We start from the raw sequence: 27,888 nt of genomic DNA on the forward strand, positions 1-27,888 counted from the left end.
TTCACTGGGACAACCATTGGAGCAGCAGGAGAGGGGACACACCAGGACAGCCACTGTGGCGCCCCAGGAGCATCCTCTGCCCGGCCTCCCGGCGCTCCCTTAATTGCCCGGGGGGTCACTAATTGCAGGGGGTGATTGATTGGTGAAATGTCACCTCCCAGCCTCTGTTGCCAGGGTGACCTCGGTGCTCTCTGGTGTTCCGGGTTCCCGGGTGCCCAAAGCCACCCCCTCCGTGCCCCTGTAGAGGGAGGAGGGACACAGGGCTGGGCTGTGGAAATCCCTTTCCGTCCTCCAAATCCAGTCTGCTGCTGCAGGAAGCAGAGGGTGACTGAGTTTGGGGCCGGGCCTGTCCCTGCTGTGCCCTGGTGGCCACTGGCCCTTCCCGGGGGTGCCACCTTGGTCTGAGGGGGGTTGGCAGGTTCTGGTGCTGCTCGTGCCACAGGGGGAGCAGAGGGTGGGAGGTGGCAGGTGAGGGCCAAGATGCTGAATTCCCTCCTGGGTGCTGCTCCAGGGCCGGACATCAGCCCTGCTGGATCCACAGGGATGGACTTGGAGAGAGGGAAGGGAGAAGGAGCTTGGAGCAACCTGGAGTAGTGGGAGCTGTCCCTGCCCATGGCAGGGGGTGGAACTGGGTGAGCTTTAAGGTCCCTCCCAGCCTCAACCAGTCCTGACTCCAGGACTCCCCAGCCCAGCCCCACTCTGGCCTTGCCCTCTCTCTCCAGACAAACGTCCCCTCCTGCCCCTTGTGCCCCAGACCCGTCCCCTGGAGCTGGACCCCCCTCAGCAGCCACCGTGCTTTGTCTCCAAACGTGTGTCACCATCACCAGCCCCTTGGGAGGGGCTTTTCCCTCCTTTTCCAGGAGGTGAGGAGCAGCCCCAGGATGGGGATGTGCCCAAATCTGCCCCCACTGCTGTAGGTCAGGTGCTGCCAGTGTCACCCAGGCACTGTGGGGACATGGGGACACAGGGACATGGGAATATGTATGGGGACATGGGAACAGGGGGACATGATGACCTATGGGGACACAGGGCCATAGTGACATGTATGGGGACATGGGGACACTTATGGGGACATGAGGACACGTATGGGGACATGGGGACACAGGGACACGGGAACACATCTGGGGATGTGGGGACACTTATGGGGATATGTGGACATGTTTGGGGCCATGGGAAGACATATGGGGGAACGAGGACACTTATGGGGACATGAGAACACATATGGGGACACAGGGACACTTATGGGGGCATGAGAACACATATGGGGACACAGGGACACTTGTGGGGACATGAGAACCCATATGGGGACACAGGGACACATATGGGGGCATGAGAACACATATGGAGACATGGGGACAGTTATTGGGGATACGAGGACACATACAGGGACATAGGGACAGGGGACATGGAGAGACATGTATGAGGACACGGGGACATGGGGAAATGTATGGGGACACTTCTGGGAACATGAGGACACGAACAGGGATATGGGGACAGGGGGACAGGGGGACAGGGGGACAGGGGGACAGGGGGGTGTGTTTGCAGACATGAGGACCCAGAGCTGTGGGGACACACATGGGGACATGAGGGCACAAGGACACGTATGGGGACAGGGGACACATTTGGGAACACAGGGACACAGCAGGTGCTGTTTCTGGGGCTGGAAGGAGCCATTCCTGGCTGAGCAGTAAATGCTTTATGGACTGTGGGGCCGCGCTGGGGAATCGCCCCCGGGTGTCTGTGGTTAATTACGGCCGGCAATTAATCTAATGACGGGGGAGGTAGAGCCACTGCGGGGGTGCAGGATGAGTGCAGGGCACAGGGCAGGCACCGGGCTGGCTCTGGCCTCGCTGGTTTGTCGCCAACGAGGTGGCCTCTGTCCCCGGCCGGGTTCGCGGTGCTGCCGCTCGAAGGCTCCGGGGCTCGTTGGTGCCTTCGGCCTCTTCCTCTCTCCTTCCTCGCTCCTCAGGGCTCTGCCCGAGCCCCGCAGAGCTGCACCAGGCCCCGGGAGCCCCCGAGAGCCCCCGAGAGCCCAGCGCTCCCCGGTGAGAGCAGCTCGGCCCCGGGGCTGCCCAAACCCGCTGCTCCCCGCCCGCGGTGCTCGTGCCCACCCGCGCCCTGGCACCCATTGGGGACCACCCGACTGTGCAGCAGGACGGTGACAGGGACACCCTGAGCGTGACACCGCGGCCCCGAGCCCCGGCAGATCCCACGGGAGCGGCTCCCGCGGCAGCAGCTCGAGGTGTTCGGAACAGAGACGATAAATGCGGGCAGCGAGGAGGGGCAGCCGGGGGTGCCCGGGCAGGGACAGGGACGGGCAGGGAGGGAGGGCGGGCAGGTCCCTGCGGAGCCAGGGCTGGAGGTGTGGCGTGGGCTGTCCCCGCGTGGGGCAGGACGGGTGGCAGCAGTCCCGCCCGGGGCGAGGTGGCAGGAGCTCGGCGCTGCCCGGAGCCGGGGATCGCTGCAGGTACCGGGACCCCGGGGGGAGCAGGGTGGCACCGAGCCACCCACACCCCCCCGGGACAGCGGGGGGTCACGGCGGGCAGATCTGGGGCTCCCCGGAGAGCTGCGCCTCTCCCCGTGGACCCCGTGGAGAAGGGGGGTACCCAGGGCAGTCCACCCTAAGGATGCCGGGCACGGGATGCTGGGCGCGGGGATCGGGATGCCGGCACATTTTGGGATCGGCAGAGCCGCCTTTTCACCTGAAACCACAACAAAGCGGGTGGAAAAACAGGGCGAGCGGAGGGAAACTCATGGCTCGGGCACGTCCTCGGAGTGGGGAAATAAACCCCGAGAGGCTTTTAACGAGCCGTGATGCACCGAAGCGCGGGGGCGTTTCCGGCGTGACGAGGGCGGGGGGAGGCCCCCACCCACCTGCTCGGCGTGTCCTGTGTCGCTGTCACTGTCGGATGTCGCGATGGGTGACACGGGATGCCCGGGGCGCTGCTGGAGCGGGGTTGGCGGTGAGGGGGTCCCACGGGACCCTGGGATCGGGTAAACAACAGCAGCGCTCACGGGGATGCTTACGGGATCCTGTGCCAGCACCGGGACAGGGACGAGGGTCAGGCTGGTCCCGACCCTCCTGGTTTTTGTCTGGGAAGGAGCAGGAGGGCACAGAGGTGAGCAGGGACCCCCCGGCCGTGCCGGATCTCCCGGGTGCTCCCAGGGAACCCAACTAATTCCTGCACCGGGCAACAGCCCCACATTGATCCGGTGCTTTCAGGAACAGCACGGCCCCAGAAGCCCCGTGGCAGCGGGGTCGGGTCAGTGAGGGACATAAATCTCCACGTGTTTCCCCAGCCTGGGCCAAACCCTCGTGGCTCAACGCCCAGCCCTGCTTAAACCTGATTTTTGTTCAGCCCTGCAAACCCCCAACAGCCCAGACCTGCACTGCTGGGGGGAGGAAACCCTACTTTGGGTCCTGTTAGCACCCAGCAGCACCGTGGGGCTGTTTTGCAGCTGGAAACCTCAGGGATGGGCAGGATGGGACATTCCCTGCTGGGCTGGATGGACCAGCTGGATCATCCTGGTGTTGGGTTGGTGGAACAGCCCATGGGTTAGGAAATCACTGCTGGGCTCTGAGGTGTGGGGCAGTGCTCAGAGGGTGTCCTGGGAAGCCCCAGGCCGGGGTCAGTGCAGGGTTTGGCTGTGGGCCCGCAGGGCTGGGGCTGGCAGGGGGCCCTGGCACCCACTCCCAGCCTGTTCCTGCCTCCCCAGAGTGCAGGTTTTATTTCTAATTACTGAGGCGATGAGTGAGGTTTGTCGAGAGCCTTCTTGGAACTGAGGTTTCTTGGATACCTCCGTGAAATTATTTTTCAAGTGCTTTAGATCACTTTTTTCCCCTCCCTTCCCCCCTGCTCCGGGCCCCACAAGAGGCATTTTTTTCCCGGCTGCCTTTGCACGGCTCTCAGCCCCTGGAGTGTCCCACATCTGCCAAGTGCAGGTGCTTAATAAGCCACACTTTTGTTTGGCACTGTTTGGGAACAGGGACACTTTGGAGCCTTGCTGGGTACAATGGGGCTCAGAGGTGCCAGGCCCGGTGGGGACGTGATGGATCACCAGCTCCAGGCCAGATCCTGAGCACAGGGGGCACCAGGACAACCACAGACAAACCCAGGTCCCCGTGTGTGTCTCGGTGAGAAGCAGGGCAGGGCCTGACCCTTTGACCACCGTTGCTGGTCTGGAAGGAGAGAGCCCAGGAAAACACCTTGGCACTGATCACTGCCAGCCTCACCTCTAGGGGTGGTGTCCTGGAGAAGGGGGTGAGGAGATGCTCTGAGCCGAGGGCCAGGACCCCGAGGGCATGATCAGGAGTTAATGGCTCTGAGCAGCCTCACTGGGACCCCTCACCCATCACTGTGGGCTTGGGAAGCTCAGCCCAGGGGTCAGTTCTAGACCAAGCCCCCAGGTAGGTGGGTCTGTCTCCAGCTTGGCCACACATCCGTGCCTGGCCATGGGCCCAGCCCTGTCCCTGCCTCTTGGGGCTGTCCTGTCCCAAAGGATGGGCTCTGTCTCACCCTCTCACCCTGCCCTTTGTCTCCTTTGTCATCCTGACTGTGGACTTCCAAGCTTGAATCTGGACCTGCCTCATCATCACAAGCTTGCCTGGAGGTCCAGGCTCAGGGCTGACCCCAACTGCCACCCCTGGCTCTGTCCTAAGTGCTCCAGGTTAGAACCTTGGAATGGTTTGGGCTGGGAGGGAGCTCAGCTGGTTCCAACCCCCTGCCATGGGCAGGGGCACCTTCCACCAGACCAGGGTGCTCCAAGCTCCGTCCAACCTGGCCTTGGACACTCCCAGGGCTGGGGTCAGGGCAGGGATTGTCACCTCCACCAGGACAAACCACGGGGCACTGGCTGGCTGGGAGGGCTGGGAGCAGGTGACTGGACACCCTGAGGTTCCTCTGGTCTCCTGTTGGATGCTCTCCATGAGCAGGTGTCCCCCCTGAGCCTGGATCCCATTTATGGCCCCTGAGGAGGAGGTTCCTGCTGTGGCCAGGGGAGCCCATCCCTCTGTCAGGAGGAGGCAGGGAAATGTGCCTGCCAGGAGCTGGAGAGGGAGGGATTTGTTGTGCCCCCTTTGGCCCTTTCCAACCAGATCCAGCCCAGGACAGTCCGTCTGCAGGGAAAGGTGTCCCCAGCTGACAGTGCCCCTGGGACAAGGGCACCAGTGGGGTCACAGCAGGGAGGAAGATGTGGAGATTTGCACCTGACCCTGGGCCAAATCTATTTTGCCTCAACAAAGCAAAGGGGAAGGGCCAATCAGGGCACCGAGGGGCTTCTGTGGGTTTTCCTCCTGGGAGAAATCTCATCCCTCCAGGCACCCCTGTGCTTCCCACTCCCTCCTATCTGTGGGACAAATGGTAGTGGGAGCTGTGAGATGTAGCAGGAGTGTCCCACCACACACAGCAGCTCCTTCCTCCTCAGCTGTGCTGCCAAAACAAGGATGGGCCCCAAATATTGGGGGTCAAACTTGCCCAGGGAAGTTGTGATGCCCCATCCCTGGAAGTGTCCAAGGCCGGGTTGGACGGGGCTTGGAGCCACCTGGGCTAGTGGGAGGTGTCCCTGCCCATGGCAGGGGGTGGGACTGGATGGGCTTTGAGGTCCCTCCCAACCCAACCCAAGCCTGGGTGTCATTTGGGATCCAGGGACGGTGGCACACGAGTCCTTGGTGGTAAGGAAGGATGTCGTGGATCCAAGGTTTTTCTGGGCTGCAGGGGCAGAGGTGCTGCCCATGTTGGAGCTCAGGGTCTCTTGGAGCTGGGATGGGAGCCAGGATGAGGTGACCTGGATGAGGACGGGTGTCCAGCTGGTGGCACCTGTGAGTGTGTTGGGGCAAACCAACATCCACGAGGAGCAAGAGGGAAGGAGATACTTCAGTAAAAGAACGGGGAATAAAGTGGTGATCAAAGGAGTGGGATAAGCAATAATGGCAGGGACAGACTTCTGGTGGGATTATTTAATAATAAGGTAATTAATGCTTTATCCCTCACTGGCTCCTTTCATGTAAGGATCACAAAGCTCTTCACAAGCATTAATTAATCTTCCCCACCATCCCTGCAGGAAGGTCACTGAGCTCAGGGGAACGTTGTCATTGATGGAGGTGGCTGCTCCCTCTGCCTGACGGGTGCTGGGCTGTGAGGGCAGGACAGGGAGGGCTCCAGTTCCTCACCCAGGGCTTCCAGTGATTCCCCAGAACTCCCTCAGAGGGGAAAAATGTCTTTGAGCTGTCCCAGGCAGCCGGACTGGGTGAAGGCTGCAGGGAATGGTGTCCTCTCTGCGTGGTGTCCTGCCCTGGAGGGGTGGAGGGCCCAGCTTTGGGAGGGATCCTGGTGGGATCCTGCTGTCCCTGCTCAGCATTTCACACCTCTGGGGTTGTCCCTGTTCCCAGCTCCTGGCGCTGGGGCCACCATGGCTGAGCAGGACCCAGGCACGGGCTGCCCACGTGGGAAGAAGGAGCTGCCAGGTCAGTGTGCAACCAGGGGGGGTTGGGGATTTTATCTTGGGTTTTTTTAGATGGTTTGTGAGAAATCTGAGCATGGGACAGGGCTGTGAGGTGGGCAAGAGGCAGATTTGAGGTGAGGATGGAACATCCAGCTGTGGGGAAGGCACTGGGAACACGGCTGGGAATGTCCCCTGCTTAACAGGGTCTGCAAAATACTGGGATGGTAAAATTTGGGACAGCAAAACATTGGGATGGCAAAGATGAAATCAGGAGAGGAACCAGCAGGACTTCAGAACAGACTGTGCTTGGGGGGACTCATCCTGCAGACAAACCAAACCCTGAGCCCAAAGGGTGAGCCTGAGGCTCGAGGGGGGGTGTTTGCCAGTGGTCCTGCACCTCTGGAAGCTTCTGCTCTTCTGCCCTGTCCCTGTCCCCCAGCCCTGTCCCAGCTGTGCCTCCAGCAGCACCCCTAAAACTGGAATTCCCACCCCACCACGAGCCCAGTGGGACCATCACTGCTCCTGGTGCCCTCTGGGAGGAGCTGGGGGTGTCCTGGCTCTGGTGGGAGCTGGGGGTCTGGCTCTGGGAGGAGCTGGGGGTGTCCTGGCTCTGGTGGGAGCTGGGGGTGTCCTGGCTCTGGGAGGAGCTGGGGGTGTCCTGGCTCTGGTGGGAGCTGGGGGTGTCCTGGCTCTGGTGGGAGCTGGGGGTCTGGCTCTGGTGGGAGCTGGGGGGTGTCCTCTTGCTTTCCCAGCCTTCACGTGGCAGGTGAGGGCCAACGACCGACGGTACCACGCACAGTCCAAGAAGAAATTTGCCTTCTGCCTGAGCAGGAAGAAGTACAGGGTGAGCCAGCCCAGCCCAGCCTGGGCTGTTCCCTCACCAAGCTCCTCACTCCTGAGCCTCTGGTGGGTGGGGGGACATGGCAGAGATGCTCCAGAGGGGTCTCCAGTGGGGTGGAGAGTCCCATCCATAGTCCTCAGTGAGAACCTGCTCCCTCCCTCTCAGGTGCCCCTAAAACTGTCAGACAAGGACCACAACTCTGTGAAGGAAACTTTTCAGCCTGATGGTCAAATATAAAGTTTTTTCAAAAAGTTTTAATTGAACAAAATCAGATTTTTTTTTTATTTTAGCTAAATAATGGCCATCTGTTTGGGGTCAGTCAGCTGGGCTTTAGGTGATCAAAAAGAAATTATCTTGTTTCAAATTTATGTGGCCCTTTGCTCTAATAAATCCCCCTTTTTTTTTCCCCCGTGGCTTTGGTTATTTTTAAGGCACCTCTTACCCCATGAAAAGTCCCAGAAACACCGGAATGTTTTGGGGATTCAGAAAGCAGATCCCTGATTTGTGACCTGCCTTTCCCCTGCAGGGCAATGCCATCAAAACAGCCAAGTACAACCTGCTCACCTTCCTGCCCCTGAACCTCTACGAGCAGTTCCACAGGATGGCCAACGTCTACTTCGTCTTCGTCATCCTCCTGCAGGTGACAAGGACACCAGGGGGGTGTGGGAGAGGAGGGTTCTCTGGAGTTCAGAGGGGGGAACTTGGGTCTAAAATGTTTCCAAGGGTGTTGCTTTTCCGTGGTGTCCAGTGTCTTTCGTGAACTCTGAGGGGTTTAACCCGTGTTGTTTGGTTACTTTAAATTAAATTTTCCCAACGTCAGTGGGATGTGGAGCTGCTGGAGAGAGTCCAGAGAGGCCACAGGGATGCTCCAAGGGCTGGAGCCCCTCTGCTCTGGAGCCAGGCTGGGAGAGCTGGGGGGGTTCCCCTGGAGGAGAGAAGGATCCAGGGAGACCTGAGAGCCCCTTGCAGGGCCTAAAGGGGCTCCAGGAGAGCTGGAGAGGGACTGGGGACAAGGGCTGGAGGGACAGGACAAGGGGAAATGGCTTCCCACTGCCAGAGGGCAGGGTGAGATGGGATATTGGGAAGGAATTGTTGGGTGTGAGGGTGGGGAGGCCCTGGCACAGGTTTCCCAGAGCAGCTGTGGCTGCCCCATCCCTGGAAGTGTCCAAGGCCAGGCTGGACGGGGCTTGGAGCAACCTGGGCTAATGGAAGGTGTCCCTGCCCATGGCAGGGGGTGGCACTGGATGAGCTTTAAGGTCCCTTCCAACCCAAACCATTCTGGGATTCAGTGACATTCACTGGGCTTGGATGTAGCCAGAGCTCACACAGATGACCAAAACAGAAATCCAACCCTCCAGAGACCCACGACACATTTCACACATTTCCCTTCAAACAGGGGTGGCAATCCAGCAATCCAGGTCTCTGCAGGCAGAGATGTTGATCCGATGGTTCCCAGGCAGGTCCCTGCCGCCCTCAGGCCCTGGCTGGGGAGTGAGGGGGTTACTCAGCCACCACAAGAGTCCCAAGGTGGGGTGAAAGTCGTGTCAGTGGTGTAACATTCTCCTCCTCTAGACCTTCCCCGAGATCTCCACGGTGCCCTGGTACACTCTGCTGTTCCCCCTCAGCTGCCTCCTCGTCATCCGGGGCCTGCGGGACCTGATCGATGACATCGTGAGTGGGGTGGGATGTGGGATGTGGGGTGGGATGTGGGATGTGGGGCCTGGGGGACAGGAGCAGAGAGGGGCCCCTTGCTGTGAGGTGAGCTGAGAAGCTCAGGAGTTGCTGTTGTCCGTAGTTCTTGAGGTATCAACAACTGCACCACATCCACAGTGCTTTGATCCTCCCTTGGGGAGGATGTGACCAGCTGGGTGCTTTTTCGGGGGTCTAGACCCCCATTTCTGTCATCTTTAACACCTTAACCACTGGCTGTATTGCCAGGCTGGTCCTCAGAAGCACCTGGGGGGGGGGAATTCAACCCTTTTATTAATCAGAACACAACTCCTGATAGCTCAGAAGGCAGGTCCTGCCCTGGGGCTGAGGAGGCAGGTGGTGGCATTGAGGGGGTTGTTTTTTGGGACAGGGCAGCCTGGCATGGCCCATCCCTTTGCTTTGGCCTCTCTCTCTCTCCCCTCTGTGCAGGGCCGTCACCAAAGCGACAGGAGCATCAACAGCAGGCCCTGTGAAATCCTCTGTGGGAAGAGGTGAGGGGCTCTGGGGAGCTGTGCCCGTGTTTTCCACACTGTGGAGTGATGGATCATCTGAAGGGCTGAGAATCCAGCAGTCCCAGCTGGTTTTGCTGGGACTGTCCCTGGCTCTGCACACTCCCACTGGCTCCCAAATCTGCTGCAGGTCCAACTGTTCCCCCGTAGGGACGATCCCATTCCGGTCATGGACAGCAGGTCTAGGAGAGCCCCCCTGGGCTGTGCTGGCAGCGGGGTTCCCTTGGCCACAGAGCCCCTCCAGGTCACCATATCTAACCCACAGAGTCGTGTCCCTGCTCAGCACGGTCCAGGGAAGGATGAGCTTCTCCCCCCTGTGCCCAGGGGGCTGAAGGTCCCTGTCCCCTGTGGTTATGAGGGATGTGACAGGTGGCTCCTGTGCCACCCTCAGTGCTCAGCCATCCCTCGCTCCTGCAGCACAGGAACCTGGAGACCCCATTCCCACAGGAATCTGGGGCAGGCATGGGCAGAAACACCCAGGGCCTCCAACCCACTGCTCTGCAGGGACAAACATTTCCCCCCCCCCCCAAATCTCCCGCAGGTTCCAGCGGCAGAAGTGGCGCCACATCCGCGTCGGGGACATCGTCCGGCTGCGCAAGGACAGCGTCGTCCCGGTGAGCCCGGGGCTGGCTGGGCACGGGGGGGGTTGTTGGTGAGCAGAGAGGGCTCACCCGGCTCCTCTCTCCTCCTCTGGGCTCCTCAAGGCTGACGTGCTCCTGCTGTGCAGCTCCGAGCCCAGCAGCCTGTGCTACGTGGAGACGGCGGAGATCGACGGGTGAGGAGGGGACAGGGGACATCGTGGGCATGGAGTGAGGAGGGGACAAGAGACCCCCTGGCAATGAGGGGAAAAGGGGACAGGGCATTCCATTGCCATGGGGGGAGGAGGGGACAGGGGACACCATAAACATGGAGTGAGGAGGGGACAGGGCACCCTGTGGCCATGGGGGGAGGAGGGGACAGAGGACACTATGGCCATGGGGGGAGGAGGGGACAGGGAACACCATGGCCATGGGGGAAGGAAGGGACAGGGGACATTGTGACCATGGGGGAGGAGGAGAAAGGGGACACTGTGGCCATGGGGGAGGGGGGGAAAGGGGACACCATGGCCATGGAGTGAGGAGTGGACAGGGGACATCGTGGCCATGCAGTGAAGAGGGGACAGGGTACCCCATGGCCATGGAGTGAGAAGGGGACAGGGGACACCATGGCCATGGAGTGAGAAGGGGACAGGGGACACCATGGCCATGGAGTGAGAAGGGGACAGGGGACACCATGGCCATGGAGTGAGGAGGGGACAGGGGACATTGTGGCCATGGGGGAGGAGGGGAAAGGGGACATTGTGGCCATGCAGTGAGGAGCAGACAGGGCACTCCATGGCCATGGGGGGAGGAGTGGACAGGGGACATTGTGGCCATGCAGTGAGGAGCTGACAGGGCACTCCGTGGCCATGGGGGGAGAGGGGCAGAGGCTGAAGTCCCCGGTCTTGGGGACCCCCCAGCGATGGACACCCTGTGAGGGCTCAGCAGAAACCAAAGCATGTGGGGGATCCTCCAAAACCCCAAACCCACAGGCACCCTAGAAATGGAATTTGAGCCCCAAATTTTGAAAATGGGAGTCCGAAACCTCTCGTGAGGTTTCCACAGAGTGGCTTGTGGCCGTGTCTCCATGTCTCAGTCCCTCCCAGCTGCAGGAGCACAGTGGCTCCCTGTCCCTCCATCTGCAGGATGATTTAAAGGCAGGGACCCCAGGCCAGGGCTCTTCCTGCACAGGTGCCCCAAGTCTGGCACAATAAGTCCCCATCTGGCATTTCATTGCCATCACTCCTGTAATCACCTGGTAATTAATGGCCACCTCTGTCCCACGGCTCTCACAGCAGGATTAATGGCTCTGTCACCCCACAGGGTTGTTTTATTTTCCCTTCCCTGGCTCTTGTTCACAGGGAAACAAACCTGAAGTTCAGGCAAGCCCTTCTGGTCACCCACCAGGAGCTGGGCAGCGAGGAGAGCATGGCTGCCTTTGATGGTGAGTGTCCAGGACCATCCCACTGGGATGGGATGGGTTCAGCCTTGGGAAGTGATCCCCCATCCCTTGTCCCCGTCAGTCCATGCATCAGTTCCTCCTGCCTGCCAGGACACAAAGACCTTGGGTGGAGGTGCTTCCCCGGCTGAGTGGCTCTGTGATGGGTCCATCAGGGTTGTGCACCTTTCCCCCTGCCCTGGATCTTGATTTTCCCACTTGGAATCAATATATTGGTTCCCAAACCTGAGCTCAGACCCTGGGCTTTTTTTCCTCTGCTCCTCCCCAGGATTCAGTCTCCCCTCTCAGAGGCTTTGGGGGTGTTGTGTTGGTCCCTCCTCTAGTTCCTATCCCAGTGCAGATCCTGCACTGAGCGACCTCCCAGCACTTCCAGCCTCACCTGAATCTGAGCCTCCAAATCAGCTCCACTTGGCTGCTTCAGCTGGGCTGTGAAGGCACCAGAAGAAGAGAGAAATGTGCCCTTAGTCACTGACCTAATTCAGACAAGCCAGTACAGGTTCACTGTTTCTGATGTGAGGAGGATGGAGAAAATTACATTGGAGAAGCTGTGCTGGGAAGTCAAAGCTACAGCAGCCTTCCAATTCCTGCAGCTGTATCCCGCACTCATTCCCGGGAATTTAAGCTGGGAAAGGAGAAAGTGCCTTAATTTTGAGAGCCTTGAGACTCAGCTTAAGGCCTGCCAGTGCAGCATCATGTTTTCTAAAGCCAAGCCCTCTGCCTTGGCACTGTCTATTATGGCACTAGAGACAGGAGAATAAAAGCTGCTGGAGTTGGCAGAGGCATTATTGGCACTCCTGCAGCTGCATCCCAAGAGATGCCCTGGCATAGCCTGAATCTCCCCGAGAGGCCCCCAGACCCCTCTTTGGAAGGTCCTTTTGCTTGCCCCTGACCTGTGCCCTCTCCTGCAGGGAGGGTGACCTGTGAGGAGCCCAACAGCCACATGCACAGCTTCACGGGCACCCTGGAGTGGAGGGGACAGAGCCATTCCCTGGACAGCGAGAGGATCCTGCTGAGGGGCTGCAGGATCCGCAACACCGACGTCTGCTACGGGCTGGTGATCTACGCTGGTGAGAGCACCCCCGGGCACAGGGGCACAAAACAACCAGGATTTTAAGCTGCCCAAGCACTTCTGGCACCAGCAGGTCCCGTTCCCAGCAGAGACAAGGTGGAGGAGCTGCTGCCTCAGCCAAGCCCCAGACGTTGGTCCTGAGCCTCGCTGGTGTCGGGCTCGCTGGCAGGGACACGGTGTGGTGGCATCAAACCTCTGCCAGGTGATATCTCACCTGCACCACACCCTGGGTCCTCTGCACGTTGTAGGTCAAGGCACTGGGGTTTGGCGTGGGGGGAGATGTGGTGTCAGCAGCACTGCTCGGAGAATGGTCCTCCAAAGCCTCCAGAGGAGGGAAGATGTTGCTGTGGAGGAAACCCCCGTCACTCAGCTGCAAGCCAACCTTCTGGGGGGCTGTGGACTCGCTTTTTTACTTCTAAAACATTCCCTGTCCAGGATTTGATTCCAAAATCATGAGGAACTGCGGGAAGATCAAGCGGAAGAAAACCAAGCTGGACCGCATGATGGACCGGCTGGTGGTCGTGGTGAGTGTGGTGCCAACACCTCTGCCCTGCTCCACCAGCCTCCTGGGGCTGCCCACCAGCCTCCTCATGAGAGGCTGCTTGCTTGGGTGATGCTGATTTTCTTCAGCTTGCAATATTTTGCCCGAAATACCTTAAGTTTGACACATTCACAGAATCAGAGAACGGTTCGGGTTGGAAGGGACCTTAAAGCCCATCTCATTCCAACCCCCTGCCATGGGCAGGGACACCTTCCACTGGACCAGGGTGCTCAAAGCAACGTTGGTCCTAGAAAAGCGGTGGTCTCTGTGGTGGGATGTTCTCATCCCGGGACATTCCCATCCTGGGACGTTTCCATCCCTTTTTCCCTCCCCAGATCTTCCTGCTGCTGTTGCTCACATCCCTCGGCCTCGCCGTTGCCTCTGGGTTCTGGGCCCGGACGTTCCAGGAGAAGCACAGCTACCTGGCTGCTGTCTACAGGAACACCAGCCCTGCCCAGCAGGCCTTCCTCACCTTCTGGGGCTTCACCATCCTCCTGAGCGTCATCATTCCCATGTCCATGTACATCACGTAAGGATCACGGAGCTGGGAGGTGACCAGGGCTCGGGACCCCACCCCCTGCCCTCGCCCACCACGTGCCACTGGGGTCACAGCCTCAAACTGGGGTCACAGCCCCAAACTGGGGTCACAGCCTCAAACTGGGGCTGCGCTGAAGGTCAGGGTGTGGCCTGGGGCACCTCATTCCCATGTGTTCCCTTATCCAGGAGAGGGGGAGGGTGGGTGGGGTGTGTACCCTACAAACATTGAGGATGTGCTTTGAGGTATTCCCCAAGGAAAACCAGGATAGGGATCCAAGACCTGCTCTGATGTTGGGAATCACTGGCAGGCCGAGGGGGAGGCTGGTGAAGGTGCTGCTTCCCAGGGTGGGGGAGAGAAGGGCACAGTCGCCGTGAGCAGGCAACGATCACAGTTTGTGCTGGAAAAAAAAGCATTTTCCAAACTTTCTGGCCCTTCACTGAATCTCCAGATCTGTGAATTCTGTCATCAAGGGCCAGAATTCCAGAGGGGAGCCCAGCTGCCTGGGTGGGTGATGAACCTTCTGGAAACCTGGCCCTGAGCTTCAGAAACCCTCTTGTCTCCCCCAGCCCAGAGCAACCAGATCCAGGTGGGGAGTTCCCCCCTGCCCTTCCTTCCCGGGTCAGGTGCCCAGGTGCCCCTGGGATGTGAGGAACACAGTCTCCTTCTCCCTGTTTTCTTCTCCCCAGGCTGGAATTCATCTACCTGGTGAACAGCTTCTTTATCAACTGGGACCTGGAGATGTATTATGCTGTGAAGGACATCCCAGCCAAGGCCAGGAGCACCAGCCTCAATGACCAGCTTGGCCAGATCGAGTACATCTTCTCAGACAAGACTGGCACCCTGACACAGAACATCATGACCTTCAAGAAGTGCTGCGTCAACGGCACCATCTACGGTAACCTCGGCTGGGAGCGAGTTTGGAGGGGCTCGTGTGGGCCTGGAACTGGTTCTTTCCCACTCCTCCTGCCTGGCCAGGAAGCTCAGGGCACGTGGAGTGACCGTGGTGGTCCAGCACGGAGACAGATGATGCTGCTGGGATTCAGCTCGTTCTGATGTCCCACGTCACCGGTGCTTTGTGGGGCCACCACGGCCGAGCTCCCACTGGCCTGGTGTTCCCAGCACATGGAATCAGGGCACAGCTCTGCCCTCTGGCAGTGGAGAGGCTTCATGGCCCAAACTCAGCTGAGATCAGTGAGGTTTCCCCAATACAAAAGGGAGTCTGGGGGAGGAGCCCAACCCAGCTGCAAACACAGAGCCTGGGTGAGGGGGATCCCACCTGGAATCATCAGCTCCAGGCAGATGAGTAGCAGGAGAAGGGCCAGAGAAGCCCACAGATTTTTATTTTCTGTTAAGGTCTCATGGAGAAAAGATGTTGCTTTTCTTCTTTGCATCATTTTCTGGTGAATCTCCAGCTTGGCTTCCAAATCTGGGCACCTGGAGGCTTTCAGGTGACCTATGGAGGAGGCAAAGAAATTATCATTCCATTTAAGTTGTTTAATTAGAGTGAATGTGTGAAATTGCCCTTCATTTTTCTTTTTATTTTAATTTTTTAAATTGTTATTTTTAATGACTCTGCCTGGTTTTCCCCTTAAAAACTTGAAAATTTCCAAGTCCCTTCTATTCTTGCCACACTCACTTGAGCTCTTGGCTCATTTTTGGGAGCTACCTTGGTGCTTAACGAGTGAAATTTAGTGGGTGGAGCGAGCCAGAGCTTTAGCACGGAGCTCTTCTTCCTGAGATAAGGGAAAGTTTGTCTCAGGTGCTTGAGACAAATGGACAGTGATAAAAGCAAAAAGAAAGGAGGGGGAAAAAATCTAGCAAAGTTTTAAAGCAGGAATAACCCCAATTTTGCCCTCTCTGATGTGTCAGGGTGCACCACTTGGAGCAGCATCTCCCTGATCCCGGCAGCCTCTGGCCAATATCCCAGGAAATGCGGGGGAAAGTAGAGCTGAATTTTTAACATTAAAATCGTATCAAAACTCTGAACAGCCCAAAACCCAGAAAGATCAGACCTGGATATCCCAGTGGAGCCTGACCCCGATCCCAAAGCTCTGCCCTTTGGCCGTTTGTTGGCCCCCAGGAGCAGGAATCCCTCTGGAGAAGCTGCTCCAAGCCCCGCTGGTGACACTCCCGATTAACTGAAGTGTTTTTATTTTGGCAGGTCCAGGCACAGGCCATGAGAACAAACAGCCACCAGTGAGTAACTCCCCCCTGCCCCAGAACACCAAGTGTCACCACAGCCCTGTGTGTCCAGGCTCTGAGAGTGGCCTGTGCTCCCTCGGGCTGGAGCAGGCGATGATCCCTGCCCGTCCTCGGCTGCCAGGGAAGGACAGGGAAAGGGGGTTTGGAAAATAACACAGTTCTCATATTTTGTTTTTTCATTCCCAACCTGGTCACACTCTGGGTGTGGGCAGTGCAGGGCTGGCTCAGGCTCTGCCCCGGCTCTGGGCCAGCTCAGCCTCGCTGTGTCACATCCCCTGTGCCCCATCTCCACCTCCCTCTGTCTGTGCCTCCCGCAGGGGCCGGCCTGGGACCACCACGGGGAGCAGAAGGTGGACGTGATGCTGTTGGAAGCCGCCCAGAGGGACAGTGACCCCGTGCTGAGGGAGTTCCTGAGGCTGCTGGCCCTGTGCCACACGGTCATGGTGGAGGAGAGGGGTGGTGGGTTGACGTGCTCGGGGTGGGGTCGAGCTGCCCCTCGGGGCACCGAGGCTGGGGTGGCTCTTTGCAGAGAGCCCAGCAGAGCTCGGCTGTGGGGAGCAGGGGGGGTGAGAGCCTGGGGGTGGCTCGTGCCACTGTCCCTTTGTCATGGACATGTGCCTTTGGATGGGTTCTAAAGCTCACCGGGGGGAAGAGAAGCACAGGGGGACAATCCGTCCCTGTCTGGCCATTTGTCCTGTCTGGGGCAGTGAGTGGAAGAGATCATGGAATCCCAGACTGGTCTGGGTTGGGAGGGACATTAAAGCCCATCCAGTCCCACCCCCTGCCATGGGCAGGGACACCTTCCACTAGCCCAGGTTGCCCCAAGCCCCATCCAGCCTGGCCTTGGACACTTCCAGGGATGGGGCAGGCACAGCTGCTCTGGGCAACCTGTGCCAGGGCCTCCCCACCCTCACAGCCAACAATTCCTTCCCAATATCCCATCTCACCCTGCCCTCTGGCACTGGGAAACCATTCCCTGTGTCCTGTCCCTCCAGGCCCTTGTCCAAAGTCCTTCTCCAGAAGAGACAAGTAGGATTGAGTTTCCCTGGCCTGTTATCTTGGACTTTGGGATTTCCCCCACTCATGTTGGTGCTGGACAAGAAGCCCGGGCATTGTCTGCCCGGGAGTCTCCATGTCCAGCCTTCCCTCCTCTCTGCAGACCAGCTGGTTTACCAGGCAGCCTCCCCGGATGAGGAAGCCCTGGTGTTGGCAGCCAGGAGCTTGGGGTACGTGTTTCTGGCCCGAACACAGGACACCATCACCATCAGTGAGCTGGGGAGGACGAGGACCTACCAAGTGCTGGCCATGCTGGACTTCAACAGCGACCGCAAGAGGATGTCTGTCCTGGGTGAGGGGGCTGGGGGGTCTCAGGGAGCCCCTGTGGGGACATGGAGGGTCCCTTCCATCCTCAGCCCTGCAAGGGATGGCACTGGGATGGATGTGACTGAGCATTGGGGTGACTGAGCATTGGAAGGGGCTGCCCAGGGAGGGGGTGGAGGCACCGTCCCTGGACGTGTGTAAGGACAGACTGGACGTGGCATCACTGCCATGGTCTGGGTGGCACAGTGGTGTTGGGTCACTGGTCAGACTCGATGATCTCAGGGGTCTTTTCCAACCAAAATGATTCTGTGATTCTGTGACCAAAACTGGCACTGGGGCTCCTGAGGGTCACCCTGGTCATCCCTGAGGTTCTGCTCACCTGATACCTCGGTGAAGGCATCTGAGAAGGGTTTGACCAGCCAAGACAAAACAAGTGAATCCAGGGCCCAGAGGAGGTGTGTGAGGAACTGACAGTCCCCGAGGCCTGATCCTGCCTCGTGGCAATGAAGGCCCCAGGAAATTCCTGTGCTTCCCGTGGAAAAGCACCAGCGAGCCCTGCGGTGCCTTCTGGGGGACGACAGGGCTCAGCGGGGCCGTTGTTCAGGGGTGGTGGGTGGGAGCTGTCTCTGAGGGGGCCTAAGCTGTGCTTCCCCCCCCTCCCAGTGCGAGACCCCCAGGGCAGCATCCGGCTCTACACCAAGGGAGCCGACACCGTCATCCTGGAGCGGCTGCGGAGACGGGGCCGCAGCGAGGCCTTCACCGAGAGGGCCCTGGATGTGAGTCCCCCCAGCACTGCTCTCCCTCCTGCTGCCTTTGGGCTGGGTGTCCCACAGTGTCCCTCGCTGCTCTTTCTCCCTCTGGCTTCAGGGTTTTGGTACTTTCTTCCCTCTGCTCTGGGAGCCTCACCTGCTTTGGGACAGGGGGTAAGAGGGCATCAAACCCACCTCTGGTGTTCTGCACGGACCAGCTGCACTGCAGGGATGCTCGTGGGGGTGCTTTAGGATGGGGGAGGGAGTCAGAGCCCAGAGAGAGACCCTCAGGTCCTGGACTGTCCCTGGCTCTACCCATGGTTACCATGGGGAGTCCTGATGTCTCCTCCCTGCAGCTCTTTGCAGAGGAGACCCTGAGGACACTGTGCCTGGCCAGCAAGGAGGTGAGCGAGGCCGAGTACCAGGAGTGGGGCAGGAGGCACCACGAGGCCGCCGTGCTGCTGCAGGGCCGTGCCCAGGAGCTGGACAGGCTGTACGAGGAGATGGAGCAGAACCTGCAGGTGGGAGGAGGACACGGGCTGGGAGGACCCGTCTGCAGCAGCCCCAGAGGGCAGGAGGGTGGGGTTCGGCTCTCTGGGATGAGGGGGTGAAGTGTCCAGCCCAACACCCACCCCCTGGGTGGGAGGACAGGTGGAGTTCCCCCCAGGTGTGACTCTGTGTCCATAGACACTGGGGTAGGTACCTGTCAGGTCATGTCCACCCACAGCAAGGGCTGCTGGTTGGATCCAGGGGTAATTCCCAGCTCCTTCTCTTGCCCTGCCCTGTGCCATGACACCCATTCACTCTCCTTCATCCAGGGGGAATTCCCAGCTCCATATCTTGCCCTGCCCTGTGCCATGACACCCATTCACTCTCCTTCATCCAGGGGTAATTCCCAGCTCCATATCTTGCCCTGCCCTGTGCCATGACACCCATTCTCCCTCCTTCATCCAGGGGTTATTCCCAGCTCCTTCTCTTGCCCTGCCTGGTGCCATGATACCCCTTCTCCCTCCTTCCAGCTGCTCGGGGCCACGGCCATCGAGGACAAGCTGCAGGATGGAGTCCCTGAGACCATCCAGCTGCTGAAACTGGGCAACATCAAAGTGTGGGTGCTGACAGGAGACAAACGAGGTCAGTGAAGGCAGCCACAGACCCCACAAACAAATTTCAGCTCCTCTCCTCCCCAGGACTGTCCCTGGAGGTGTTTAAGGACAGGCTGGATGTGGCATCAGTGCCACGATCGAGTAGACAATGAGGTGTTGGGTCAGAGGTCGATGATCTCAGAGGTCTTTTCAACCCAGTTGGTTCTGTGACCAGAGAGGAGAAGGGACCCTGGGAGTGGGAAGGAACTGGGTTATGCTGCTCCCTTCATACAGCAGCAGAGTCCCACTGGGATCAGGTCTCCCACAGACCAGGTTGCCCATGGAAAACTGAGGCAGGGGAAGCCCCCGCTGGGATGGCTGGGGCTGGAGCAGAGCCCCCAGCAGCTGCTGGGCCCGAGGGCTGGGGGTGCCCTGGGGTGGGGGAGCAGCACCACTGACCCCGTGTGTTGCAGAGACTGCCACGAACATCGGCTACGCCTGCAGACTGCTGACGGACGACACCGAGATCCTGGAGGAGAAGGAGATCAGGTGAGGAACTGTGACCTCCTGGTTCACTGTCCCTGCACAGGACACCTGAGGGCTCAGGAACCAGGGCAGGGGAGGCAGAGCTGAACTCAGCCAGAGATGCTTCTGCTCCCCTGTCCCAGCCTGCGTGCCCACGGTCCCACCCGCCGAGGCTTTCCCAGGCCTCCCCCTCTGTCACAGCAGCTCCTCCTTGGCAGGCTTGGAGCAGGAAAGGTTCGAGCTTCTCTCCAGCCACAGGCAGAGAGGCTGATTTCTGATATCAGTGAGCCCTTGGGGCTCCCTCTCTGCCCCCTGTTCCCACCACTGGGTACCAGTCCCCTCTCCCTGGCTCTGAGATGCCAAAGACCCACCGTGGGTCTCAGTTCAAGCCAGGCAGCCTGCCTGGTGCCCTCAGCTCAGCTCCAACCACCCCTTCCTCACACAGTGAGATCCTCCAGGCTTACTGGGCGAGCAACAACAACCTCAGTGGCAGTGGGGAAGCCCCAGGCAGCAGCCCCCCGTCCCAGCAGTGCCCAGAGGCTTCGTGCCACAGGAGGAGAGCCATCATCATCAGTGGGGACTTCCTGGTAAGGTGGCACCTGGGTGCTCCTCTCTGCTCCCTGGCTGTGCTGGCAGAGGGTTGTTTCTGCCCTGGGTGGCACCTGCAGGTGGAGGACATGATGTCCCTCCTGCCCAAGGGGTGGGAAAAGCCCATTTGGGGCTGGGGAATGAAGAGTGGAGAGGGGAACACCTGCCCAACCAAGTCCTCTGGGATGGCACAGCCACGGGTGGCTCTTCTGGTCATACTGGGCCGTACTGGTCCCGTGGTCACAGTGTCTGCTGTGTGGTGAACTTGGAGAAAACCAGAGCCACTTTTTTTGTGGTATTTACAAGATGTAAGAGCATCCTGGAGGAGCTGGGGGCCCCCACGCTCTGGAGGCTGGGGGTGAGGTCCCAGCCACGTGTGCTCTCCCCTAAGGACAAGATCCTGCACACGGGAGAGGTGCTGAAGGAGAAGAAGGGGTGGCCGTGGCGGTGGCTGCCCCGTGGCAGGACTGTGGGCTCCCAGGAGCAGGGGAGCCTGGTGGAGAAGGCCTTTGTGGACTTGGCCACCAGCTGCCAGGCAGTGATCTGCTGCAGGGTGACCCCCAAGCAGAAGGCCCTCATCGTGCAGCTGGTGAAGAAGCACAAGAAGGCCGTCACCCTGGCCATTGGGGACGGGGCCAACGACGTCAACATGATCAAAAGTGAGTCACTGGGCAGGGGGAAGGGGGGGTTGGCTGCTGTGTCCCACTGGTGGTGCCCAATCTGCCACCTCCATCACCTCCTCCTCCCCTTCGAGGTGAAGGGAACCCCCAGACTGGTTCCCCACATTGCTGTGCTGGGAGGGAAGTGAGAGGCACAGGACAGAGACCAGCCCAGGACAAGAGCAGGGTGGACCCCTTGCTTTTGGCACCAGGGATGAACTTGGAGGAAACTTCCAGCCCCAGTGTGGGCAGAGACATCCCTGCCCCTCCCCAGCAGCCCTGACGTGGGGCTGTGCTCTGCCTGCCCAGCCCTGCCTGGAATGTCACTCCCCGTGGGATACAGGGGGTTATTCCCTTTCCCAACACTCCTGGGTTCACCTTCTCCCTGCAAGCCTGGGGAAATCCAGCCCCTGGCTCCCCAGAACCCTCCCCATGTGCGTTTTTCCCCCACACCTGCGGACATCGGGGTGGGGATCAGGGAAATCAAACCCTCAGCTCCCCAAAAACCTCCCCACGTGCGTTTCCCCCTCAGTCCAGTCACGGACATCGGGGTGGGGATCAGCAGGGAAATCCAGCCCCCAGCCCCCCAAAACCCTCCCCACGTGCATTTCCACCTCTCAGCTGCAGACATCAGGGTGGTGATCAGTGTGGAAATCAAGCCCCCAACTCCCTAAAAAACTTCCCACATGCATTTCCCCCCCCCTCAGCCGCGGATATCAGGGTTGGGATCAGCAGGGAAATCCAACCACCAGCTCCCCAAAAGACTTCCCACGTGCATTTTGCCCTCTCAGCTGCAGACATCGGGGTGGGGATCAGTGTGGAAATCCAGCCCCCCGCTCCCCAAACCCTCCCCACGTGCATTTTGCCCTCTCAGCTGCAGACATCGGGGTGGGGATCAGCGGGGAAGTCCAACCACCAGTGCCCCAAAACCTCCCCACATGCGTTTCACCCTCCCAGCCGCAGACACTGGGGTGGGGATCAGCGTGGAAATCCAGCCCCCAGCTCCCCCAAAAACTTCCCACGTGCAGTTCACGCCCCCAGCCGTGGACATCGGGGTGGGGATCAGCAGGGAAATCAACCCCCCAGCTCCCCAAAACCCTCCCCATGCGCATTTTGCCCTCTCAGCTGTGGATATCAGCTGGGAAATCAGCGGGGAAATCCAACCACCAGCACTCCCAAACCCCCGCAGACATCGGGGTGGGGATCAGCGGGGAAATCCAGCCCCCGGCTCCCCAAAACCCTCCCCACGTGCGTTTCCCCCCCAGCCGCGGACGTCGGGGTGGGGCTGAGCGGGCTGGAGGGGCTGCAGGCCGTGCAGTGCAGCGACTACGCCCTGGCCCAGTTCTGCCACCTGCAGCGCCTGCTGCTCGTGCACGGCCGCTGGGCCTACCTGCGCGTCTGCAAGTTCCTCCGCCTCTTCTTCTACAAGACCTTCGCGGGACTCATGGCCCAGGTCTGGTTCGCCTTCCACAGCGGCTTCACGGCTCAGGTGAGGGCTGCAGAGGTTTGGGGGGGTCACCCGGGATCCCCTGCGGGGACGGTGCCTGGTGGACACTCCACCAAAGTGTCCGAGGCCGGGTTGAACAGGGCTTGGAGCAACCTGATCTAGTGCGAGATGTCCCTGCCTGTCATGGGAAGGTTGTACTGGGTGGTCTCTAAAGGTCCTTCCAACCTTTCCAACCAAACGATTCTATACATTCTTAGTATATGGCAAGTCTAGAACTAAGAGGGTAAACCCAGTAAGGTCTAGTCAAAGAACAAATCCTGTTACATTTTCCTATTTTTGCCTCATACACCTTTTCAAGCCGGACCACACACACTGTACTGTGCCAGAGGTGCCTCCTGTGTCTTGCAAAAAAGCTTCACCACAGTGAGAGCACCCTGGTCCTCTTTCTCCCTTGCCATGTCTGATTTTTTGGGGTTGCCTGGGTGAGCTGTAACTGGTTGTCTGCTTTTTACCTGGCTGGACTGGGAGAAGCACCCTGGGGAGGTTCAGGATGTCCCTGTGAGCTGCAGCTCAGCCGTGGACAGACGCAGGGAAAGATCCCTCGTGGTTTCTTCCAAAATGGGAGCTTTTCTCCCAAAGGCCATCGGTGGCACTTGGGCAGCACTGCAGAGCTCCAGCCCCCACCTCCACCTGCACCACAGCACGTTGTCCGTGGGGCTGCTGCAGAACCTGGGCCAAGCCCATGGGAATTTCCATGTTTGGATGTGTCTCTTGGACTCACCCCTGGGGCTTGAGCTTCCTTTCTGAGCCTTTCCAAAGCATCTCTGAGCTCACAGCTGCTTCCTCTTCCCTTCCAGCCCCTGTTCGAGGGCTGGTTCCTTGCACTCTACAACATTTTCTACACTTCCTACCCCGTGCTGTCCGTGGGCCTCCTGGAGCAGGTATGGATTTACTGGGCTCCTCCCTGTGCCCAGAGGCTGCATCCCTGGGGGGTGGGAATGAGCCTGGCACTCCTTGCACCCCATCTGCACCACCCTTGGTGTGGTACTGGCAGCTCGAGGGGCACGTGGAGCTCACCAGTCCTGGGGTGCCTGTTCCCCACCACCCCAGAGCCGCTGGGAGAGGGACCCCCTGCAGCTCCCCCGGGGGGTGTGTGGGGTGGGGTGGCCCCATCCTGCTCCCCCAGTCCCTGCAGCCCCCCTGTGATGCCCGGCGCCCTCCTGGCAGGACGTGAGTGCCAAGAAGAGCCTGGAGTTCCCTGAGCTCTACGTGACTGGGCAGCAGGACGAGCTCTTCAACTACCGTGTTTTCGGGGTCACCCTCCTGCACGGGGTTGGCACTTCACTCACCAGCTTCTACATCGCCCTCTGGGCCTTCGAGGACCACGTTGGCAGCAAAGCTGTCGGGGACTACGAGTCCTTCTCCGTCACCGTGGCCGTGTCGGCGCTGCTCTCGGTCCTCGTGGAGGTGAGCATGGATCTGCTCCTCCCCAGACCCAGGTGTTTAGGGTCCCCACAGCAGATGTTTAGGGTCTGCAGCTCTGGGCTCTGACACCTTCCCCAGTGGCTTCATGGCTGGGGGATGATCACCTTGGGATGGAGGAGGGATCTGGGACAAAAAGGCCACCACGGCCCCCATGGGACACTGCGTGCTCTGCCCCTGTCCCCCCAGATCGTCCTGGACACCAAGTTCTGGACAGTGCTGTCCTTCCTGATGGTCACAGCCAGCCTGCTGTTCTTCTGCCTCTTCTCCTTCCTGACCCAAAGTATTGATGCCTTCAGGATAGCCCCTGCCATCTTCTGCTTCCCAGGTGAGCTGCCCTGGGGATGCCCTTCCCCGGCCAGGAGAGCCCAGCCTGGCCTTGGTGCTACGACCTGTTTCCCACTCTGTGGATCATCTCCTTTTTGCCGCTTCCCAATCTTGCCATCTTGATATTTGACTCCACTTTAGGTGCCATCTCTTCTTCAGAGCCCTCAGCACCTCCACGGGTGGGCTCCTGTCCCCCAGCAGTTGTTCCCTCTGCCCTCTCCACCTTCCCTACTCAAACATCCCCCCCAAATTCTCGTGCTGACAGATGCCAGCTGGAATGCCTTCACTGACCCCTACGTCCTGCTGGTGGTCCTGCTGTCCCTGGTGGTGAACACCCTCCCCTCACTCACCGTCCACGCGTTCTGTGCCACCGTGGGCAAAGCCACCACCCAGCAGGTGAGGGCTGGGAGGGGCTGGCATGGGGGGGCTGCCTCCCACTACTCTTGGTGTCTGGGATTGCTGATGGGAAGGGTGAGGTCCCCCAGGAAGCCTGGATTGCAGCGGTGGGATATGTCACCTCTCCGTGCTGGCACCAGTCGTGGTGGTCTTCCATGACACTGGCGCCCAACTCTGACTCCAGGGCCCTCTTCCCAGATTATTCCAGGGCCCTGGGCAAAGAGACCTGTCCCAACTCTTGGAGAGGGTCTGCTTTTGGCTGCAGTAAGGAACTGGCCTCCAGGACCTCCCACGAGGCTCTGGGCTCTGCTGGAGGTCTTGGTGCCACCCCAGCCTTGGTAGAGCTCATCCCCACCTGGTTATACCTTTCTGGTGCTACAAAGAGTCCCAGAGGGGTGCAGGGATTGAGATCATGCTTCAGAGCTCCACGAGCTCTGCACACCCCTGGGAGAGTCCCCACATTCCTCATCCCACCCACCATCCCCAAAATCAGGTTGTGCTGGAGCTGGGAGCCAAACCGTGTCCCGGTGGAGGTGCCCCCTGTGCTCCCTGCGTGTCCCCCCTCGGGGTGAGGGCTCACCTGGGAGGTGTCCTCAGCCCTGATCTCCCCCCCTCCTTGCAGAAGATCCACTTGAAGGCCAAGAAGGAGCCGGAGCCCTCGGTGGAGCTGAAGGCCCACGTCCCTCGGGGCTCCTTCTGCCGCCGCTCCAGCTACGCCTTCTCCCACCAGGAGGGCTACGCTGGGCTCATCACCAGGGGGGACAGCCTGAGGGTCAGGGCCAGCCCTGGGGACAGCCTGCAAGCCAAGGCCAGCCCTGGGGACAGTCTGAGGGCCAGGGCCACCCGCAGCAGCATCCCAGAGGGGACCCTGGCCATGTCACCCCCCCCCAGCCCCTCGGTGTAGCTGCCCTGGCTGGCACCGACCTCCCACCCTGCTGGGACAGGGGAGGAGTGTCAAAGGCACACAGCTGGCTGGTTCTCTCCTCTTCTGGGCCACCTTTTAGTCTCATTGGATGAGTTTGCAGCCCCCGTGGCTGCAGAGGGGCTGGCCCAGCCTGGGGGGTGCTGAGCCCTGGGCTGTGTCCTGCAGTGGCTCCACCTCACAGAATCACTTCATTAGGGCTGGAAGGGACCTCTGAGGTCACCCCCACCCAGTGTGTGCGTGGGCTTGGCAGGAGGCTGCCAAGCTGTGAAAGCCACTGACTGCTGCCACCAGGCTGGTCCCCTCACCCTGTGACCCCCTGGCTGGCACCTCAGCCCCCTCCCCTCTGCTGAGCCCCCCAGAGCTGGGCCTTCCTCCTGGCTGAGGCTGCTCCTGCTCCTGGCTGGGGCCACAGGCAGCGAGGGGGCTGCCCCAGAGTCATTATCCCACCTCTGAATTAATTAAATGCCCTGGTGGGTGGTGGGTGCAGCCCCTCACCCTGCTCACCCCCACCCCCAGCGTGGGCTGAGCTGCAGTGGCTGCACAAAGACCTTTGTCTCATGTTCCCCATGCAGGGTTGGTTTCTACCACGTGGCTTTCACGAGCATCAACCCCACAGACCACACGATCCCAGAATCCCTGAGTGGTTGGGGTTGGAGGATCTTAAAGCTCATTTCTCTCCACCCCCTGCCTCGGGCAGGGACTCCTCCCACTAGCCCAGGTTGCTCAGACTCGAGCAGTGGGATTTTGAAATGCCTCCTGTTTTCTGGAGGAGGATCCATGTGTGGTTGATGGATCCCCTGCAGGTTTTCCTCCCCCAGCCAAACCAGGCTCCTGCAGCCTCTCCTCGTCCCTCCCCACCACTCCCACCCTTCCCACCTCCTTGCCTTTGCCATCCCTGCACAAGGGGCACGATGTGCCAGCTCCACACCCTTCCCCCTTTGGGGACAACTTGTGGCCACAGGTTGTGGCCTCTGCAAAGCCCCAAAAAGAACTCCTGGGGGAGGTTGAAGCACTGAGGGGGCCGTGGGTCAGCTCTGCCTGCCGGGCACGGGGCACATTCCTGCACATTCTGCTGGAGAAGTTGTGTGTGGACAACTGACTGGTGACTGGGTCACCCTTTTTATTGTTCTTGTTTTTTAAAATAAAGGATTTTAGCTTTTCTCTCCTCTCCTGTAAATCTCTGCTACGCCACAAAGGGCAAGAGCTGCACAGAAAGGTCCTGTGGTCCCTCTGTGTGTGTGTCACCGGTGCTCGTGCCGTGGTAAAATGCACAGGAGGACAAGACATTTGGGTAAAATGACAGCAAATTCAATCAGCCACGGGGACTTGGCCCTGCCTGCAGCACACGTGACTCGATGGGTTTGTTTAACAAGTGCTTTGGCCTCGTCTGCACTGAGTTTGTGAGAATTAAAGTGTTTTCCTTGGGCTCTGGCCAGAAGGGTCTGGACGGTGCCAAGAAATAAAAGTCTTTCCTCTAGGAAAGCTCTCAGCCCTGCAACCAAGAGGTGGAAACCGGGAGAAACTTCTCCCAGCTGCCTGGGCACGATCCCCAAACCTCCATCCTGGTGCTGCCAGGGCAGGTTTAGGGAGAGGAGCTGAGGTGGTTAAAATGGGGCATCAGGAGGGAAGTGACCCCCCTGTCACTGTGGGACACACACACACGCCAGGGTGAATGACTAGAAAATAATTTATTGAAGAAACAGAAAGCTGCAGAAATACACAACACAGTCATGACCAGTAGAGGATGAACAAATAGAGATTAATTATTTTTCTCTCTTTTAAAACCTGTTGACAGGCTGGAGTTAAATTTCCTGATAACTTCCCCTGCATGAGTCATTGCAAAGAACAAGGAACAAACTCCAGAGCACAGAGCACAGTTTGGATAAAGTGCCTGACACATAAGACTCTTTTTTATTTTATTTTTTTTTCTTTTTTAACCTTTGTAAATAGCTTAAACAAATATAGTTGCAAGACACAGAGGAGTAACAATTGCATTTTGCTGTAGAGTAAAACCCATCCCATGAGAGTAACAACGAAGCAGCAGCAGCAGCAAAAAAAAAAAATTAAAAAATTAAATTAATTGAATTAGAAGGAAAAAGTCATTTAAAAACTCAGAGATGTGTGGCCCTCAGACCGTGTGGGGTGAGGGCAAGTGTCACCTATTGCTATACAGAAAAATGATAACGTTTTCTGGAGGGGGGCTGGGCTGGCAGACCCGAGGCTGGGGGTTCTCCCTGGCTGGGGTTAATTCTGTCTGAGCTCTTCCTTTCCCTTAAAAAGTGAAGGGGGAAAAAAAAGAAAAAGAACAAAAACAAAAACAAACAAAAAAACCCCCACACTAAACCCCAATATCTGTTCTTTGCATTTCTCATTTCCTCTCTTTAAAAACACCCCAAAGAAAGACACGAGAGGAACCAGATTCCACGTGGCAGCGCCCGCGGGTCCAACCCCGTCTCCGGGCGTCCTCTGAGACAAGGGAAAGGAGCTGACTCGGTGCTGG

The 27,888-nt window shown here is 59.1% G+C and overlaps 1 protein-coding gene across 1 annotated transcript; it reads left to right on the forward strand.

Moving 5' to 3' along the window:
* The first annotated feature begins 6,381 nt into the window (after positions 1 to 6,381).
* On the forward strand, positions 6,382 to 26,549 carry ATP8B3 (ATPase phospholipid transporting 8B3). Its single transcript, XM_027711562.2, has 27 exons — positions 6,382 to 6,463; positions 7,194 to 7,285; positions 7,809 to 7,922; positions 8,855 to 8,953; positions 9,422 to 9,483; positions 10,043 to 10,115; positions 10,206 to 10,276; positions 11,441 to 11,523; positions 12,447 to 12,605; positions 13,043 to 13,131; positions 13,484 to 13,677; positions 14,373 to 14,581; positions 15,848 to 15,882; positions 16,206 to 16,347; positions 17,048 to 17,236; positions 17,872 to 17,984; positions 18,314 to 18,478; positions 18,977 to 19,088; positions 19,513 to 19,588; positions 20,010 to 20,151; positions 20,544 to 20,811; positions 22,077 to 22,300; positions 23,116 to 23,199; positions 23,486 to 23,725; positions 23,930 to 24,068; positions 24,333 to 24,463; positions 25,086 to 26,549. Exons 1-27 carry the CDS (start codon positions 6,409 to 6,411, stop codon positions 25,365 to 25,367), a joined length of 3,642 nt encoding a protein of 1,213 aa, XP_027567363.2. The 5' UTR covers positions 6,382 to 6,408; the 3' UTR covers positions 25,368 to 26,549.
* Positions 26,550 to 27,888: the final 1,339 nt, after the last annotated feature.

Source organism: Pipra filicauda, unplaced genomic scaffold, assembly GCF_003945595.2.
Source record: "Pipra filicauda isolate LSUMZ 115617 unplaced genomic scaffold, ASM394559v2 scaffold423_size595307_pilon, whole genome shotgun sequence".
NCBI lineage: Eukaryota > Metazoa > Chordata > Aves > Passeriformes > Pipridae > Pipra > Pipra filicauda.